This window comes from Lucilia sericata, unplaced genomic scaffold, assembly GCF_015586225.1.
Source record: "Lucilia sericata isolate MDLA Ls3-8-SP2 unplaced genomic scaffold, ASM1558622v1 Contig000107F_arrow, whole genome shotgun sequence".
Classification (NCBI taxonomy): domain Eukaryota; kingdom Metazoa; phylum Arthropoda; class Insecta; order Diptera; family Calliphoridae; genus Lucilia; species Lucilia sericata.
Window position 1 is genome coordinate 507,151 of NW_023994139.1, and position 18,661 is coordinate 525,811.

General features: G+C 30.4%; 1 protein-coding gene across 1 annotated transcript; it reads right to left on the reverse strand.

Annotated features, from left to right (window-relative positions):
• Positions 1–15,357: 15,357 nt before the first annotated feature.
• LOC119600215 (small nuclear ribonucleoprotein-associated protein B) lies at positions 15,358–16,365 on the reverse strand. The gene is made up of 2 exons (XM_037950310.1): positions 16,083–16,365; positions 15,358–16,028 (listed from the first exon to the last, which is right to left on the reverse strand). Exons 1-2 carry the CDS (start codon positions 16,083–16,085, stop codon positions 15,432–15,434), a joined length of 600 nt encoding a protein of 199 aa, XP_037806238.1. The 5' UTR covers positions 16,086–16,365; the 3' UTR covers positions 15,358–15,431.
• Between the last annotated feature and the right edge of the window lie 2,296 nt (positions 16,366–18,661).

An 18,661-nucleotide genomic window follows, 5' to 3' on the forward strand; every position in this document is an offset into this window, starting at 1 on the left:
ATAATGTTTTGTATACGCCTCCATGTGCTTTATTCTCTGGGTTATGAGCTTCCTTTATTAGTGCTTCTGTAAGACTACTGGGAACCCATAACTTCCATCTAAATTCTTCTAAATCCTCTATTTCTGAGTTTAACTGTTTTCTTTTATATACAATGCCATTGACCACTTTAATATCGGGTAGTTTGTTTTGATTTTCATTAACCGTTTTGACTAAATCTTTGTATTCTTCCGATTCAAATTCTATTGTCTCAAATCCTAATATGTTTTCTACATTTAACTCTACTTCCTCTACTAGCCTAGACAAGGTGTCGGCAACTACATTTTCCGAACCCTTTCGATGTTCAATCTCAAAATCAAACGATTGTAGTTTTAATGCCCATCTCGCCAACCTTCCATCCAGATCTTTTAAGGACATTATCCATTTCAGACTTGCGTGGTCTGTTATGATCGTGAATGGCATAAGTTCCACATAGGGGCGGAATCTTTTAATCGCCATTACGGCTGCTAAACACTCCTTTTCGGTGACGCTGTACTTTCTTTGTGCTTGATTAAGTTTTTGCGAATAGAATGCGATTGGTCTCTCATTGTTCTCGTCGTCTTTCTGAAACAGTACAGCACCAATCCCATAGCTAGAGGCATCGCATTGAATGTAGAACCTTTTCTTAAAGTTTGGATGAGCCAGTACGGGGGCTGTAGTTAATGCCATTTTTAATTGATTAAAACTTGAAATAGCTTCTTCTGTTAAGGTGAATTTAGTTCCTTTTTTTATCAGGTCGGTCAAAGGAGCTGTTAATGATGAAAAGTTTTTGATGAATCGACGATACCATCCCGCTGTTCCTAAGAAACTTCTAACTTCTCTCACCGATTTGGGCAATGGTATCGTCCTGATTGCTTCAATTTTTTTTGGATCTGTTTTCATGCATCCGTTTCCTATGATAAAACCTAGATAAGGTAGTTCTTTGAAGCAAAATTTTGATTTTCCAAGTCCTATAGTTAGATTAGCTTTTCTTAAACAATCTGCAACTTTTCTCAATAATTTAATGTGGCTTTCAAAAGTCGATGATATTACAAGCAAATCGTCAAGATATATAAATACGTTTGCTTTCAATTCTTGGGGGATGACTTTGTCCATTAGTCTGCAAAGTCTTTGAGCCGCATTGCATAATCCAAAGGGCATCACCACATATTGGTATAGGGGTCTTCCGGGAATTGTAAAAGCAGTGTAGGCTCGAGAATTTTCTTCTAATTCTATTTGCCAGAAGGCGTATTTCAGATCTACACTACTTATGACATATGTCTCCTCCAATCGGCTCAAAATACCCTCTATGTTTTGGATAGGATATGCATCTTTAATTGTTTTTTCGTTTAATTTTCTTGCATCCAAACACAGGCGATTCTTTTCCGGTTTTCTAACAAGAGTGCAACGGTTATTCCAGGGACTTTGGCTTTCTTGTATGACTCCTAGTTGTAACATCTTGTCTACTTCTTTGTATATTAGTTCCTGAACTGCAGGAGATACTGGATAGTGTCTATCTTTAATTGGTTCAGTGCCTTCTTTCAATTCGATTTTGTGAACTTCTAGGTTTGTGCGTCCTAATCCATTTGCCTCAAACGTTTGAAATAATGATTTTACGGCGTTTAACTCTTCTTCTTGTTCTTCGGTAAGAATGTGTTTCTCTACCTTTTCCAAGTTTAGTGGGAATCTTTCTTTTAGAACTTCCGGATTTATTTCGTCTAATTCAAAAATTTCTGGAGCTATATTGAATTTTCTCCAAAAGTCTACTCCTAAATATAGTTTTCTCGCCAGATCAGGACATACATAAAAATCTATTGATTCCTTTTGATCTTTATACGTTACTATGACACTGACTCTACCTAAAACATCATATCCTTTTCCTCCGGCTGTAAAAACTTTTGTTAAAATTGGTTTCACTTCCGCTCCTAGGTTGTCAATTAAATCTAACGAGTTCTTTCCTATTATACTAATTGAAGCTCCACTATCTAAAAGTCCGTCTATCTCTATGTCGCCTATCTTAATTTTCGCAAAAGCTCTTGGATCAGTTCGTTTACTTTCTATTTCACTACAAAATTTTACTGAGTCACTTATGTTTCTATATAATAACTTTTTTTGTTTAAATCTATCCCTATCTTTCCTAATTCTGTCTAATTTCCTATAATCTACTTTTTCGTCAAATATTCTATTCCTAACTTTTGTATAATCCTTTAACCTTTTCCGATATCTCTTCGTCATTTCCTTCCATCCGTTTTCTTTATCTAGTTCTATTTTTCTTCTCTCTAAATTACAATTTTCAATAGCCTTCTCAAGAAGTTTAAATTTCGTATTATGATTTTCCTTACAAGTTTCTACGTTATCGGTTTGGACTCCTATGTCTTCTGATTTTCGGCGGTGGTCTGAGTGGAGCGGGATTCCGCCGTCTTCTTTCCACTCCACACTCTGTTTTTTGAACACTTCGGGCAATTTGGCGTTATAGCCCCAGGTAATCCACATTTATAACAGAAGAGGGTTCTTTGTATCGACGTACAATCCATAAAAGTATGTCCAGGAATATGACAATTCCAGCAGATTAAGGTTGAGTTATTATTTTGCGCATTTAGGTTTTCCTTTTTGTTTGTAAATATTTCATCAATCGCTTCTTCTTGATCTTCTACAATCTCTTCCACTCTCCTTCTAGTAAAATTTTGCCTTGGTTGTTGAATGGATGGATTTTCGTGCTTCAGATAGTTTTTCTCTATTTCCTTGCATTCGTCTCTCAGATGTTCAACGGAATATACTTGAAGTGGATATACTATTTGGGATATATTGATTCGGAGGTTTCTTTTTATTATCCTTATCGCTTCGTATTCGGGTAATGCTACTCTTAATCTGGCACGAAGTTTTCTCATTGTTTGAAAATATTCATCTATGGACTCACCAGCTTTTTGTCGTCTTTCTTCAAAATCGCGCATTCGTTCATATTCACTACGATTAGAACTATATTGAACTCGTAAAGCTCTTTTCATTTCTTCCCAAGAGTCTAAAGATTTGTTTTGTACAACTAGCCAGTACCAGTCCTTTGCATCTCCTTTAAGTACTCTATGAAATTCTCCCTGGATTTCCTCCCAATTACAACGGTGGTATTTCATTAAATATTCTAAACGGAATATAAAATCCTCAATGTATAAATGATCATTGTTTCCGTCGAAACTTATGTCCCACTTATCTATCCGGAGAAATGTATTATTGTTATTTCTTTCTTGATTTGTACTTATTTCCTGATTTCTATTTCTAGGTATATTTTCATTTTGTATATCGCCCGAATCATTGGAATTATTATTTACAGAAATATTTCCAAAATCAATTTTACGATGTGCATCGTTATTAAACAAGTTTTTTCTTTTTTCAGGAGCTCGAATAAGGTTATGGAATTGAATGTCTTCTTCGCTGGTCAGAGAATTTACATCGTTTGATCGATTTTCGGAAATATGAATTTTCTTAATTTCTTTCAATATTTCAGAAAAACCGCTTTGCAAACTTTTCTGAATGCGATCATCTAATCTACTTTCTAGCTCATTTTTATATTCTCTATTAGAATCTGCGATTAATTCTCTAATCAATCCTGCATAAGCCCTTGGACTTTGACCGATCGATATCCCTCTATGAATTGATGGTGGTGGAATATTGGCATCGAAACCTGGCAAATGATCTACTCTCTTCGGTATAGTACCCGTTGGATTTTGATTTGGATTTTGCATTTGTATATTCGGTACGTTTATCGATTCTGACATATCAATTATACTATTTAATACCCTATTTTCTTCCCTAGGTGGAGTTCTTTGTATCGGCATCTTATTATTTTTTTTCTTAAATTATTTCTATATGGCAATCAGATTAAATAATGCTGAAAACAATTTATAATCAATATAACTAACAATTAAGATTTTACACTTTACGAAACACAACACAAATTACTTGTATAAATAAATAATAAAACATAACTTAAACATAAGACATATAATTAAAACACAATATTAATACCTAAATTAAAACATATAATTAAAACACAATATTAATACCTAAATTAAAACATATAATTAAAACACAATATTAATACCTAAATTAAAACATATAATTAAAACACAATATTAATTCACAATACAAAAATTATTAAATTTCTTTAACAAAATTACTAGATAATGAAGGTTTCCGCAACAGTAGGTCTTTCCGATCTTTGGATATATATCGCAAGTGAGTAATGTTAAAATTTTTCTTTTGACGTTATCTAATCTTGGGGTTATATTCCCTAACAAAATAAAACTATTATATCCAACAATTATAGCATATTTTAGCCTATAGGATTAGATATGAAATTCTAATCGCAAACTGATTATCACATGAGTAACCAGGACAAACGAATTTCCATTAGGTTAATAAATTTCCTTTAACTAATCTTATTAAATGACTGCTATTAATTCCTAATTTCCGCCGGAGGAAATACGCTAACTAATATCAACTAATGTATTAGGACGAATTTAAACTTTTCTCTCTTATGGACGGAAATAACATCGATGTAACACGCAAACTAACATAATCAACACATTAGGACGGTTACAAAGACGTTTACCATTTTCAAAATGATTCTTACTTTTTCTAACGATTGGGCGCCATTTATTGTTACGAAACTTTTTCTTTATTCATATGTGTGTTGCCGCCTCAGCTAGCTCATCTGAGTCGTAGATTCCCAACCCGCATACACACATAGTTTCATATCAACAAAAAAAAAAATAACAAACAAAAACCTCACATTCAAATATTACTATTCAACGAATACAACTCCAAAGTACATGGGCAGAAGTTATTCCCATGACGTCACCCTCCCAACCTAGGTCATTTTCTTCATGTTCTAAATGACCCCTTATTCTATCACTTACTCACCATCCTAATTATCCAAGACGGACCACTGTGCTTAACCTTCTTTTACTGATTTAGCAAAACATAATTTTCTTTTCATATAATTTTATTACAATTAAAACTTATACTAAACATAAAACAAAACATCAAATACTTATATCTATAGTGGCGTAGTCGCTTATTAGGAACAGGATTTAAATTATTATCTATTAAAAAAAATTATTCTTTTCCAGGTTTTCATATACTTAATCAAGTCGTTTTCTTCTTATCTTTTTCCGTTACTTTCTGCCGGGTTTTGAATAAAGTAATACTTTTATTTATACGAGCGCAAAAATAATGATTTTGCTAATTTTCATTTCTAAAATGGGTCTTAAATTGGTTTAAATTTTTTTTTTTTTTTTTTACATTCCAGGTTTCTAACTATCCTTTGTATAAAAAGGCTATAATAATTTAGATTTTCCTGGCAAAAAAATTTAAATATTATGGTCTTTTTATAGTTCAATTTTCTTGTTTCCTTTTAATAAAAACGTTTTTTTTTTTTATAATCTAATCTCTTTTTGTATCAAAACTAATCCTATAATTAAACTTATAACCAAAAACAAAAAAAAAAATAACACAAACAAATTTGACAAAATTTTTATTTAAGGATCAGCTAATATGTCTAGGTTTGGAGCCCTAAATCTGCTCCGGTTTTATAGCAAAGATAACTTTCCCTATTAAAATCCCTGAAAGAGCTCTCTAAAGGATATACGAAGGAATTTATCTATTTTTTTTACCCTTTCTGGTTAATTACTAATTACAGTTAACCTATTTCCTATTAGTTCGATCCTTTTACAATCTAAAACAATATACCTTAACACAAAATTTAACTATTTTATTATCTAAATTAATCTATACATAACTTAATACTACCCTAATGCCACTATTCTAAAGTTTGATAATCACTGCTTTTTATAATGGGTTTGAATCTTAGATTTTATAAAACATAATATTTTGTACTGTATTATTCCAATAGGTTGCTCTAGTAATTTATACTTGAATATCATAAAGTTTTTAATAATCTCTCATAGATGGAACTAAAGTTATTTTCAGATTTATCATTGACACAAACACATTTTAAGGAATATCACCCAATTTTGGGTTTTGAATCATAGATGGCCCTGATGAATGTTATTTCTAATTGGAGACTTCACGAAGCACTGCTTTATTTCAATTAACTATGTTACCTTAATGTCCGTTGTTACCAGTTTTGAATTCTAATCAATACTTTTCCCTTTTCTTGTCAGGATTTAGTAGTCCTCCAAAAGATTTCTTTCAGGCCTATCCTCCTCTTATTTGGACTGTCTTGGCCACAGTGCCAATTTAGCTCACACAGCTCAAAATTTTCCTCTCACAGGCTTGGTCAAACAACAGCAAAATATAAATTCCTTATATCTTTCTTATGTTGGTTTATAAATGTTGGTTTCTTTTATTCTTTAACACCGAATGATTTTTTTTTTTTTTTTACTTTAGTCTTTTATTTAAATATATATTTTCTTTTTATAGCTTTATAATACTGCTAGAGTCAACCGCCAATTTCAAACTAAACTCCATCTTTCTTTGGTTTCAAATTGAAACTTTTTAAACCAAAATCTTACTGAAAACTTTACTAACAAAACTTATTTTAAAAAAATATCGTTACCCTAACTGCAAATAAAACAAACAAAAATCACACAAAAAAAAATTGCGTATTTAAACTTATCAAAAAAAAATAATGCACATACAATATATATTAACGTTAAGGTTCAACGTACTTTCGTATTTTCGTTTGTTCACTACATATAGGAAAACCTTTCGTGAATTTTAAAGAGAAACTTTTCACTAATTTTTTTTTTTTGATGCTTTTTCTCTTTAGCTTTGGTAACCCTTTCTTTGTTGTTGTCGCTTTACCACACTGTTTTAATATACATCACTGCATTATCATATCTACATTTGACGTTTCTCTTTTTATTTGACATATGACATAAAAAAAACACAACGATTATGAACAAGCACAAAAAAATTTTACAGAGCTTCACAAAACAAACAAAATTTAAATAAAACTAAACAAAACAAACCAAAATCTCAACTAAAATTAAAACAAACAGAAATAAAACAAAAACGAATAAAAGAACAAAAGATATCAACACAACTATGAAAAAGGAGTGCCAGTTAAAATTCCTTTCCTCCTCTGTGCCAACAAATTGTCACAACTTTTCAGCACCCACAGCAGAATCCCTGACTCCAAAAGGCGGCAAAACATCAGCCTATCGAAGAGTCGCCAGCAGGAATTAATGAGTGGAATCTCAACAACTTACTGATAGTTTTAGAATTATTTTCGAATCATATTATAGTAATTTTTGAGTCTTTTCTGAGTAATTTTTATGTTTGTTACAGACAAATACAATACAACAGAAAACACTTTTTGATCTTCCGACTGATCGAAATGTAACTACAAAATAAATTTATAAAGAATCAAATTTCGAACACCTGGAAGACCTATTTGTGATTGCTGTACATTTTGTTATTGTTTTTCAAATAAATCAGATTTTAAACATTAATTGGAATTATTTAGACTTAGTTTAGTGATTAGTCACCTAACTATCTTCCGCAGAAGATCATTAAACATATAAAATTATTAATTTTAATACATAATATAATTTCAATTTCCTCGACAGAAAATCGACTTTATAAATATCACACAAATTGAAATACTTATACCTTTAATTTCATAAACGAAATGAGAATTATATCAACTTATTTTAGGCCACACAAAATTTTTTGCCAACTCTTCTAAAAGAGTCTTTTCTGAGCCCATTTTCTAATCAGTTTCGACTCATTTTTTAATCGTTTTTGAGTAATTTTTAAGTGTAAGTGTTGCTATTCCATTGCAAATAAAAACAATTACACAAGAAACAATTTTTGATCATCCAACTGCTCGAAATATGATCACAAAATAAGTTTTTAAAACCATCATATTTTAAACACCAAGATGTTCAATTTATGATTGCTATACATTTTGTTATTGTTTTTCAAATAGTCAGTTTTTAATCATATATCGGGATCATTTTCGAATCATTTTTTAAGCGCTCAACATATTAATCATGTTTAGGTCATCAAAAGGTGTCAAAAATGAGTCAGTTTACTGACTAATCATCCAACAATCTTCCAAATGCTAGCTGGGAAGATGTAAAAAATCAACAAGCTAAGATCTTTTCATCAGCCAAATTGTCATTAATCATTAATCATTCAACTAAATCTTGATTAAAACTAAAAAAATTACATATTATTACTATATTACATATTATTACTATGAATTAACAATGAGAAACAAAATTAACCACAATAATACTTAAATCTAACTAAAACTACAAATTATCATAATCAATTTTAAAAGTTACCGAATCACCTAATAATATTTATTACCTAACAAAATCAATCCCAAAATGTTACATAATTTCTCCTAAATTGGTTACGCTTAACTAAATATTTTTTTAATTTTATAAATTATTGCACCAAAATTAAAACCTAGTTTAAAAAAAATAATTTAACATGATATAATATCTGGAAAATATTAATTTTTCAATAATTAAAAAAAAAATGATTGTTTAAGTATTAACAATCCATATATTATATCATGATTTATATTACTAAATAAACTAATGGAGAAGAATTTCTAAAAAAATATTAACTAATATCACAGAATTTATAAAATTTTTGTTCCATTTAACCTTTAAAACAGACGTCGGCGCTAGTATTGTTCTGACAACGAAGATTTTCGGCAAATTACATGTACACAACACAAATATTTTATTTAGTTCACACATCGGCAGAGCGTAAAATTTTCTTTCCACACTAACACTACCTCACTTTGTGTTTTTGCATTCCATCCACTGAAAGAAAAGTTTACAAAATTTTTTAGTGTTTTTGGTGTAGTGAGTTCACTACTTTACAGTGTACTGTATTATAAATAACAAAAAAGCATTAAAATTTCTGGATTTTTTGTGAATAGGATTGGAAAAAATTTAAACACGGCCTATTATTTTTGAACATTGCTCTCGGAAATGCATTTATTTGCAATTTTAGATACAAAATGAATCTTAATATATACTCCATGTAAATAAAAGTAAATAAATAATGGAAGATTTTGAAAAATTAAACAAATAATGGATCGTTAGGTGTATAAAAATATCCTCCAACAACTTTTGCGCTCATATACAGTACTATAAATATCAATTAACTGACAATATTTACAGGATAATGTTGTAAATAGGCTTGTATATCAAGAATTAACATAGTAGCGGGTATTACATTTGTTTAGGAGTTTATGTCGTTGATTCACATTTATTAAAATTCCCATTATTTTTTACAATTACTCAGAAAAAAATTCTTTTAATAAATTTTTTTACGTATTTACTGATAATTTTTCTTGAGATATTTTAAAATTAAAATAAATATTAAATATCAAATATTCTCATATGCAAAAATAACTTTCGGCAAACAAGAACCTATCTTTATGTTTAACAACAGAGATTTCTCTATGTGTAACTCCATCAAAAAACTCCAACCAAAGAGCTCAATTGAGAGCTCGCTGCGCTTGTATGATTTGATACGTTATTTTTTGTATGTTATTACTGGGAATTCATATACTAGTGAATGAAAATATTAGTTAATTAATTTTTTTCAGAAGATATTTCATCTTGAAACATATTATAAACACGTCTTTTTGTTATTTTTTCTGCACTAATGGAAAAAGAAATAAAAAATATTTTTTTTTTTCGTTTGAAAAATAAAAATTTTTTCGGATTTTTAAATACATTAAAAGTGTGGCAAAAAATAATAAATATTAGGTTTAAGTGATAAGTAAAACTATTAAGTGCTAATATCCTCGCAATTTCGCGAAGAAAATTTGAAGTTTTGTGAGTACGTTTAGTTCTCTCAAGTGTGTTTTATTCTCTCAGAACTCGTCTGTGTGAAGAGAATAACAAATTTTGTTTGACAACCCCTTCAGTTTCGCCTATATCCCTACTATATGGCTAGAGATAAGATTGAAATTGACAAATTTTTCAAACGTATTTCAAGTATTCTTTATTAGCATTTTCATGCATTTTTCAAATCCTAACTATAATGATAACTATTGCAAAATTCATATATTTTTTACATCAAAATTAGACATTCATACATTCATTTTATAATATTTTGCAGTTATATCTCCGATTATTTCTCCAATATTTAATGTTTTTTCGCTCCCTTGCTTGTAGAAAAAATGTTCTGTTTTTTGTTTTTCTAAAATAATTTATTTTTTGAAAGGAAATTTTCTAAGTTCAATTGAAACGAACTTTGAAAATTTTATAAATATCACACATTATATTTATATTTTAAATTTGAAAAGAATTTGAAAAATACATTATTTAGTTAAGAAAATTTTCATAGGTTTGAATCAATTTTTATTGGGATGTATTATGCACTAACATTAATAAAATGTTTGAATGTAAGTGTGTCGCGAGGCATTGTCCATTATACAGTGGTTCACAGCTTATTTCAACCAGGATTTATTTTTATATTAATATTATTATAGCTTCTAAACAAAATGAAAAATCAACAAAATTTCCACATATTTCTATAAATAAAAGGTTTTAAAAAGAATCTGCTAAAGAAAAAAAAATTTTACTGTTTTGCTAAAAAAAAATTATATATACATACATATATATATATTTTTTTGTTACAAAAATAAGCGGCACAGCTTATTTCAACCACACTATAATATGATCAGTTATGATTACTTGTTGGCTGGAATAGCGGTAAATTTTTTTCTCTTATGCCTTTTTGTTTTATTAGCAAACGTTTAGATTAGTTTCTAGTATTTCTTCGACCGCTGAGTTGTTCGTATTAAGCATTTTTTAAATGGGGCGACGTACTACCATTGAGCAGCGAGAGTTGGTCTTAAATCATTTCAAAAATGGTCACTCTCGTCGAAAAATTGGAGAAATGGTCTGTTTAAGTGATTCTACAGTGCAAAGTATAATAACACGCTTTATTCGTGAAAATAGAGTTCATAATAAAGGTAGGACTGCTCCAAACAAAATAATCAATGCAACGGATGAACGCTATATTGTCAGAAAAGTTAAAGAAAATCCTAAGCTATCAGCTCCTAAAATTGCTATTGCGGTTAAAAATGAGTTAGGAAAGGCATGTAGCGCAGAAACCATTCGCAGATTGCTTAGGGAGCAGATTGCTTGGTAGAGTAGCCCGGAAAAACATTTATTAGTAAAAAATCAACAAAGCCGTCTCGTGTTTGCAAAGGAACATATAAATAAGGACATGACCTTTTGGAACCAAGTTATTTTTTCGGACGAGTCTAAATTTAAAATTTTTGGCTCTGACGGCCAAACATACGTCTGGCGCAAGCCAAATACAGAGCTGCAAAACAATCATCTTAAGGCAACAGTTAAACATGGTGGTGGCAGCGTCATGGTTTGGGCCTGTATATCTTCCGCAGGAGTTGGAAAGTTTCAGTTTATAGAGACAACAATGGACAAAAACATATTGAAAACAAATTTACTGCAAAGTGCCGAAAATCTTGGCATAAGGGAAGATTTTCGATTTCACCAAGATAATGACCCAAAACACAAGTCGGGAATTGTTCAAACTTGGCTCATTTGGAATTGCCCCTACTTAATGGCGCCACCGGCACAATCACCTGATCTTAATGTGATTGAAAATTTGTGGGCAATTTTAGATCAAAATATTAGAAACCACAAAATATCGAATAAAAGCTATCTAAAAAGGGCTTTAATGGAAGAATGGTCAAAATCACTCCCCAAACAACAAGGAAGTTGGTGGAATCGATGCCAAAGAGTTAAAAGCAGTTATTGACCAAAAGGGAGGTCATACAAAGTTTTAAAATGAGGATATTTTTATTCCATTTTTAGGAATAGGTAAACATTGTTAAGCTGGTTGAAATAAGCTGTGATTTTTATTTTATTTTGAATTATTTTTAATTTTTTTTATTTTTTTATACTTATAAAAATAAATAAATGAAGTTCGCTTTTTTAAGTTTTAACAAAAACATATGGCTTTGCGATTATATTTTTATGATAAATATTTTTGTTTAGAAAATACGTCCAATTAAAATTTATAACGCCTACTGGTTGAAATAAGCTGTGAACCACTGTATGTATTGCTTTTTAGTACTTTCTGACCGGTAAAAATTACAAATTTGTTGTTACACCCTTTTGAGTTTCATGTAAAACAAGTAAGAAATTATAGTCGGGCGAGGCCGACCAAAATGTGATTTAGTTTTCATAATGGAGCATTTCAGTTGAATTGTACCTTGTCTCAGATATACTTAGCCATTTATTGTGGAATAAAATTGTGGACATTTAAGTCAAATTTTGAAGGGGGATTTTTGTAGGGGCTAGGGTCAAATGAGGTCCTATAATTATAAAATTCATGAGGGTTATTAAGGCTAGTAAAGAAGTTGGTTTTACAGCTTTTTGTCGAGATAGGAGTATATTAACCATAATTAAGAACTTAAAAATTCTTAAATATTCGGCGGGTTCAGTTGTATGGGGGCTAGGTAAAATAATGGACCGATGTTAACCATTTTCAATAGGCTTCGTTTCCGGTACCATAGAAGATTATGTACCAAATTTCATTGAATTATCTCCAAAATTGCGACCTGTAGTTTAATTACACGTTTACAAGCCCTATTCAGGGGTTCTGTTGTATGGGGGCTAGGTGAAATAATGGACCGATCTTAACCATTTTCAATGGGACAATAGAACATCATGTACCAAATTTCATTGAATTATCTTCAAAAACCTGTAGTTTGATTACAAGGATTACAGACGGACGGACATAGCTAAATTGACTCAGAAAATGATTCTAAGATAATGGACCGATCTTCAATAGGCTTCGTCCCTGGGACAATGGAAGATCATGTACCAAATTTCATTGAATTATCTTCAAAATTTCGACCTGTAGTTTGATTACAAGACGGACGGACATAGCTAAATCGATTCAGAAAATGATTCTAAGCCGATTGGTATACTTTAAGGTGGGTATAGGACCAATATTATTGTGCGTTACAAACATCAGGACAAACCCAATATACCCTCCCCACTAAAGTGGTGTAGGGTATAAAAATTCATTTGTTTTTGACAATATGGTTCTGAAAATTTGCAGCATGTATTTTGATGCAGTGGACCATTTTCAATTAAAAAGTCGATTTTTAATTTTTTTGTTGTTTTGCATTTCAGGTGACGATATGTAATGTTTAAATATGGAATAATTAGTATTATATTATTATATGGAATATTTTGTATTATATTATTTAAAATATTTCGTCCTGAAAAATAAAAACAAAAAATAGATTTTATTTTCGGAGATTGTCCTGTCTTTTGATACCCATATTGACGACGATTATTCAGTAAATATATTTTAATATCCTTACAACTTTAGTCCTTTAAAAAGGAGAAAAGATCACAAAATGAAAAACTGAAAACGCAGTTTCACATTAAATGACCTCTAGTATCATATGGTGTATATGATCTCCAATAAAATAAAATTGTATCACGGTGTTATACATACATACATTTATTCTATTATTTCAATTTTTGTGAACGGCATTTATTCTATTATGTAAATTTTCGTGACCGAGCATAGAATCGAAATGCAGAATAGGAGTTATTGCACTTTGAAATTTGCATTGTTTCTAAAGCGGTTTTTGAAATCTTACTCTCTCTCTCTTTTGAACTTCCCAGCGGTAAATGAAACAAAGTACTTAGATAATATTCGATGACATCAGTATGACGTTCTAAGCGAGCAATCTAAGTACTTAGAGTGCAATATATGCGTAATCCAACATATCATGCACTTTAATTATAACATAGATTACGATTTAAGCAGAGAGTTATCTGCCTTTTTCATGTTTTTTTTTGTTTTTATTTCTTTATAAAAAAAACTTAACTAAAGTACCGTTTTATTTTTCTTTTGTATACTACATACATGAAAAGAAGAATATTTTTGTTTCAGTTTAAAGTTGATCTTTTGTAAGTGACGTTGTGTTTCGTTAAAAAAGTTATTTTATTGTAAAAATTTAAAATAATTGTGGTGATCTAAATGGCAGAAACGGACTTAAAAATTGGGGTAAATTTACTTCATATATTCTTGTTTTAATACTGACAATTTCCTCTTGATTATTTACAGGATCTCTAAAGGAAGATGACCGACAGTTTCAAAAGAAAATTAATATTCATTTCATTTATCTTCGTTAAAATTGTTTAATTATATTTTTATTGAATTAACTATAATACATGTTTATTATTTCATGATAATTTTTAAATAAACTTGCATAATTTTAAAAGAAATATAAAAAGTATATATTTTTTCTATAACAAATGCAAATAGGATTGTAATCTACATACATTACATTCTTATTTGCAGGCGTTTATAGGCGTCTTATTAACTTTGCTTAGAACTCCACACATTATGTAAGTGAAATTTTAATTTGTCTTAATGACATTGTGGCTTACATTCTAAGCGAGAGCACATCGATGAGGCAGCCTAGGACACTTTTATGTTAAATCTAAGTGGAAGAATAAGTGAAAGCATCACCACTGACTGCCACGAAATATCACTTAGATAAGCGAGTACATAATGTGTATTTTTACCGCTGGGTTACTGTTGATTTGTCGAAACTTAGTTTTAAAAATGACGTTCCGCCTTTTTCCCAGGATTTGTGTCTGATGCTCTTAAAAAAATGTTTTCGGTTTATTTCTAAGTAAATATTTTGATGGCCATCATTGTAAGTTTTAATAAATAAACAATAAGAGCGAGTTTTTGAGATGTAATCAAATGCCAATTAATAATCAGATTAGTTAATCTAAAAATAAATTTAATCTTATGTTAATCCCTTGATGTTTTTGAGTACAAGATTAAACTTTGCAGTGTTGCCATACAAAACAACAAAAAACTTCACTATTTGTTATCAAAACAATGCATATTTTATAAAAAGAAGACAATTGTAAATTTAATATGAAAATTAATGAAAACTTATATTAAAAACAAAAAATGTATTTTACTTGAATGTTTATATTTGTAAAAATTTTATTAATTTTTTTGCATTTCGTGCTTAAGATTAAACCACCTCCATTGGGCGCTTAAACTTGCAAACAAAATTAACTAATTGAGTACTCAAAAACATCTTTCGAGGATTAATTTTAATTTAATCGCTAATCTTTCACCTAAAGATTGGCCCTAAAATTAGCAATTTTTAAAAGATTTTTAAGTGTACTTTGAAATATAAAAGACCGCTTTAGAGACAATGTAAACTTCAAAGTGCAATACACAATACAAATGTCCCAGATTCTACGACCCAAAATTAAGTTGTTCATCGGAGTTTTTCTGTTATTTTGACATTTTTAGTGTTATTGATTGAACGCTTATTTATTTAAAAATGTACATACATAATATAGAAAAAACCTAGAATAGAATATAATATTTAATAACCTCCTCTACCTGGCGGTGGTGCACCTCTTAACATTCCAGGGGGAGGACCTCTCATTGGTGGTGGAGCGCCGCGTCCCATAGCTCCAGGCATTGGTGGAATGCCGCCTGGCATCATACTTGGTGGTGGTCCACCCATCATTGGTGCTCGTGGTACTCCCCTACCCATGGGAGCCATATGTTGTTGAGCTGGACCACCAACACCACGTACTGGACCTTGTAGGCCTGCTGGAACTGAAGATATATTAACAGGGACACCTCTACCAGAAGCGCGACCCATACCAGGACCGGGTGCAGCACCTGGAAGTGGAACACGGGGTAAACCCTCCTCTGGTGGTGGTGGTCCTTCAACAGTAAGTGATACAATATTTTCTCCTCGCAATAACACGAATCCCAATACTCGTTTTTCCTCTCTTTCGGGAACTTTTGCATTTTTAGAACGAATCTTTCTAAACTCCTCACAATCTCCAAGAATAAGATTCATGTGTTTATCAAAGGCTTTGAAAGTTCCAATAAATGTACGTGAATCTTGAAGAACAATACGCACCCGGTAGTTAAGGTGTTGTATCATCTTATTATTTTTCCCAATCGTCTAGAAAATAAATATTATTTTAATATTGTCTATAATAATTACAAGATAATTTACCATTTTTGTTTTCAATTTCCAATTTCTCTAATAAAGTACAGAACAAGCCGGTGGTAGCACAACGTTTACCACCAAAAAAACATAGATAAAAGCGGAGTATCAAAAAACGGCGGAGCGCCGCCAACCAGCTTTTACACTTTAAGCGACACGGCTACACATCAAATTTGTTTGATTCAAACGGTAAGTTTTTTGATTGTGTTAGTGAAAAAACTCACATGTATATATGCGGTGTGAGTTTTTTTACAGTCAAACAATTTGATGTGTCGCCAAGGCGCTTTATAGGTTACGCCGTTTTTGTAAACTCAAAATAAACCGCAACATAAATTATTATCACTAGCGCCGTGTCTATATTAGACTAATATTAATCTCGGCGCTTGACAAAACGTCGGCAGAAAAATTTTGAGTTTTTTGTTTATGTTAATGCATAGGTTTAACAATATGCTGATTTTATCACGACAACCTACAGGTAATTTTAATTTTTTTTGAAATAATGCTATATTTTATAAAACTATTTTAATTGTTTGCAAATTTTATAAATAAACACTAATTTCACTAAAACTTATGTTAAAAATCAATTTTAATTGCACAAAAATAAAATTATAAACAAATTTTACAATAAAATGACGTTTGTTATCAAGGCAATTGTTTAGACAACACTGTCATAACGACGTTATAACGCTCATAAATTCTGTCTGTACCTGCTAATTTTTTATCATGATAACAATTTGACGTTTAACATAATAAATATTTGTCTAATATAGACATGGGCTTAATAATCACAATGTAAACATTCAAGATTTTATGAAAGGCATTTACAAGAAAATTGAAAAAAGGCATGCCTGAAAAGTCACTATCTAAAATAGGACTATGTGTTTGGATCTTTATTATATATTGCGTTTAAAGCTGGAAGTCCACACTCGTGCTTTTTATGCCTTCTTTGCATCCTACGCAGCAACCCTACAAGAAATGTATGACCGAAACTAACCCATACAAAATGATTTCACTAACACTCTTGCAACATTTTTTTTATAAAATTGCAAAAAAAAATAGTTAATGGATAATTCCATCAATAATGACAGTCAAATGACCGGTAAAATGACTGTTGATGTACCCAATGTGTGGTAAAGGGTTTCATTTGCATATGAAAGATTGAAACAACTACATTTGACTGTTACTGTGTTTTAGAGTTATATTTTTCGACGTTATAAATTATTTATTTCTGTAAAAGCCAAAGATCAAGAAGCGAAAAATTTTAAAATTTACAAAGTGTATAAATTATTGAAAATAAAGAGAATTATTATAAACAGAATTTAAAAATAGTGCAGGAAGTGGAGCTGAAGATAAACACTTCGGAGTTTAATCAATCTATGGTAACATGATTACTTACTTTTAATTTTTATATTTCGATATTCATATGTATTTCTTACAGACAACTTATTTCCACAAATTAAAAGGAGCATCAGCGGATTTAAGATCCTGCGAGGTATGTAAAATGGTGAAATGATTGTTAATTTATGTACATGCTTATTATATTAATAAAATTAACAAATATATATCTTAAAATATTAATAAATTGTGTTTTATTATAAATTGGTATAGCCGTCACATTTGACGGATATATTCATCACATATGATTAGTCAACAATGACCGATAAATACATCATTTTTAATTTGTTAACTGTGATAGATATATCCATCAAGCATGATCAGTCAATCCTGACTAATATTTATGTCATCCTTGGTTAGTAAACAACAAAAGAGTGAGGAGCTCAAATATATGTTTTAAAGTCGATAGAATTCATAAGTGCAAGGGAGAAGAAAAATCACATGTACACAAATGTTTCCATCACTTTTGACCATTTGCCTTAAGAAACTGATAAAAACTTTGCTTTACGCTGTGATAGAAATAATACATCAGTAGTGCCAGTCAAATGACCTATCAAATGACTGTCACTGTTCTTGTAGGGAAGTTACATGCTACGCTACTTAAGCGTCAATTTTTTGCTTCATTTACAAAGAACTCGCGTTTTTATATATATTTATATTTATTAAAATTGATAAATACACATTAAAAATAGAATATAAATTGTCAAAATCAGCTGATATATTCGTGCGCCGCTTATGACGCTTACAAAAGTAGAAAGTAGATATACTTTAAGCATTCTACGCTTCAAGGCATCCTACGCTATTGTGCTTGTAACTTGTAACACACAACAACATTGATTCTACTTTTCTGACAGCTGCGTAGAATGCGAAGTAGCGTAGAACGCGTGGTGTGGACCTCCAGCTACCCCATCTGTTCTCTTCTACACAAAATTTTGACTGATCATATTACTTGTGGTATAATGTAAAAGGGGCTTAAATACCACTCGTCAGGTTGTAATCAAGATTATATAATAATTAAGATTATATAAGTAATCATAATTATATAATTAATATACCTTGGGTGTACTGATTCATATTTATTTCTTAAAAAATAATTATAATTTTAAACAAACCATCATTTTGCTTTGATTTATTGCTGTTTCACATTTTTTGTATTGTTTTTTGAATCATTTCAAAAAATGAAGAGAGCCATA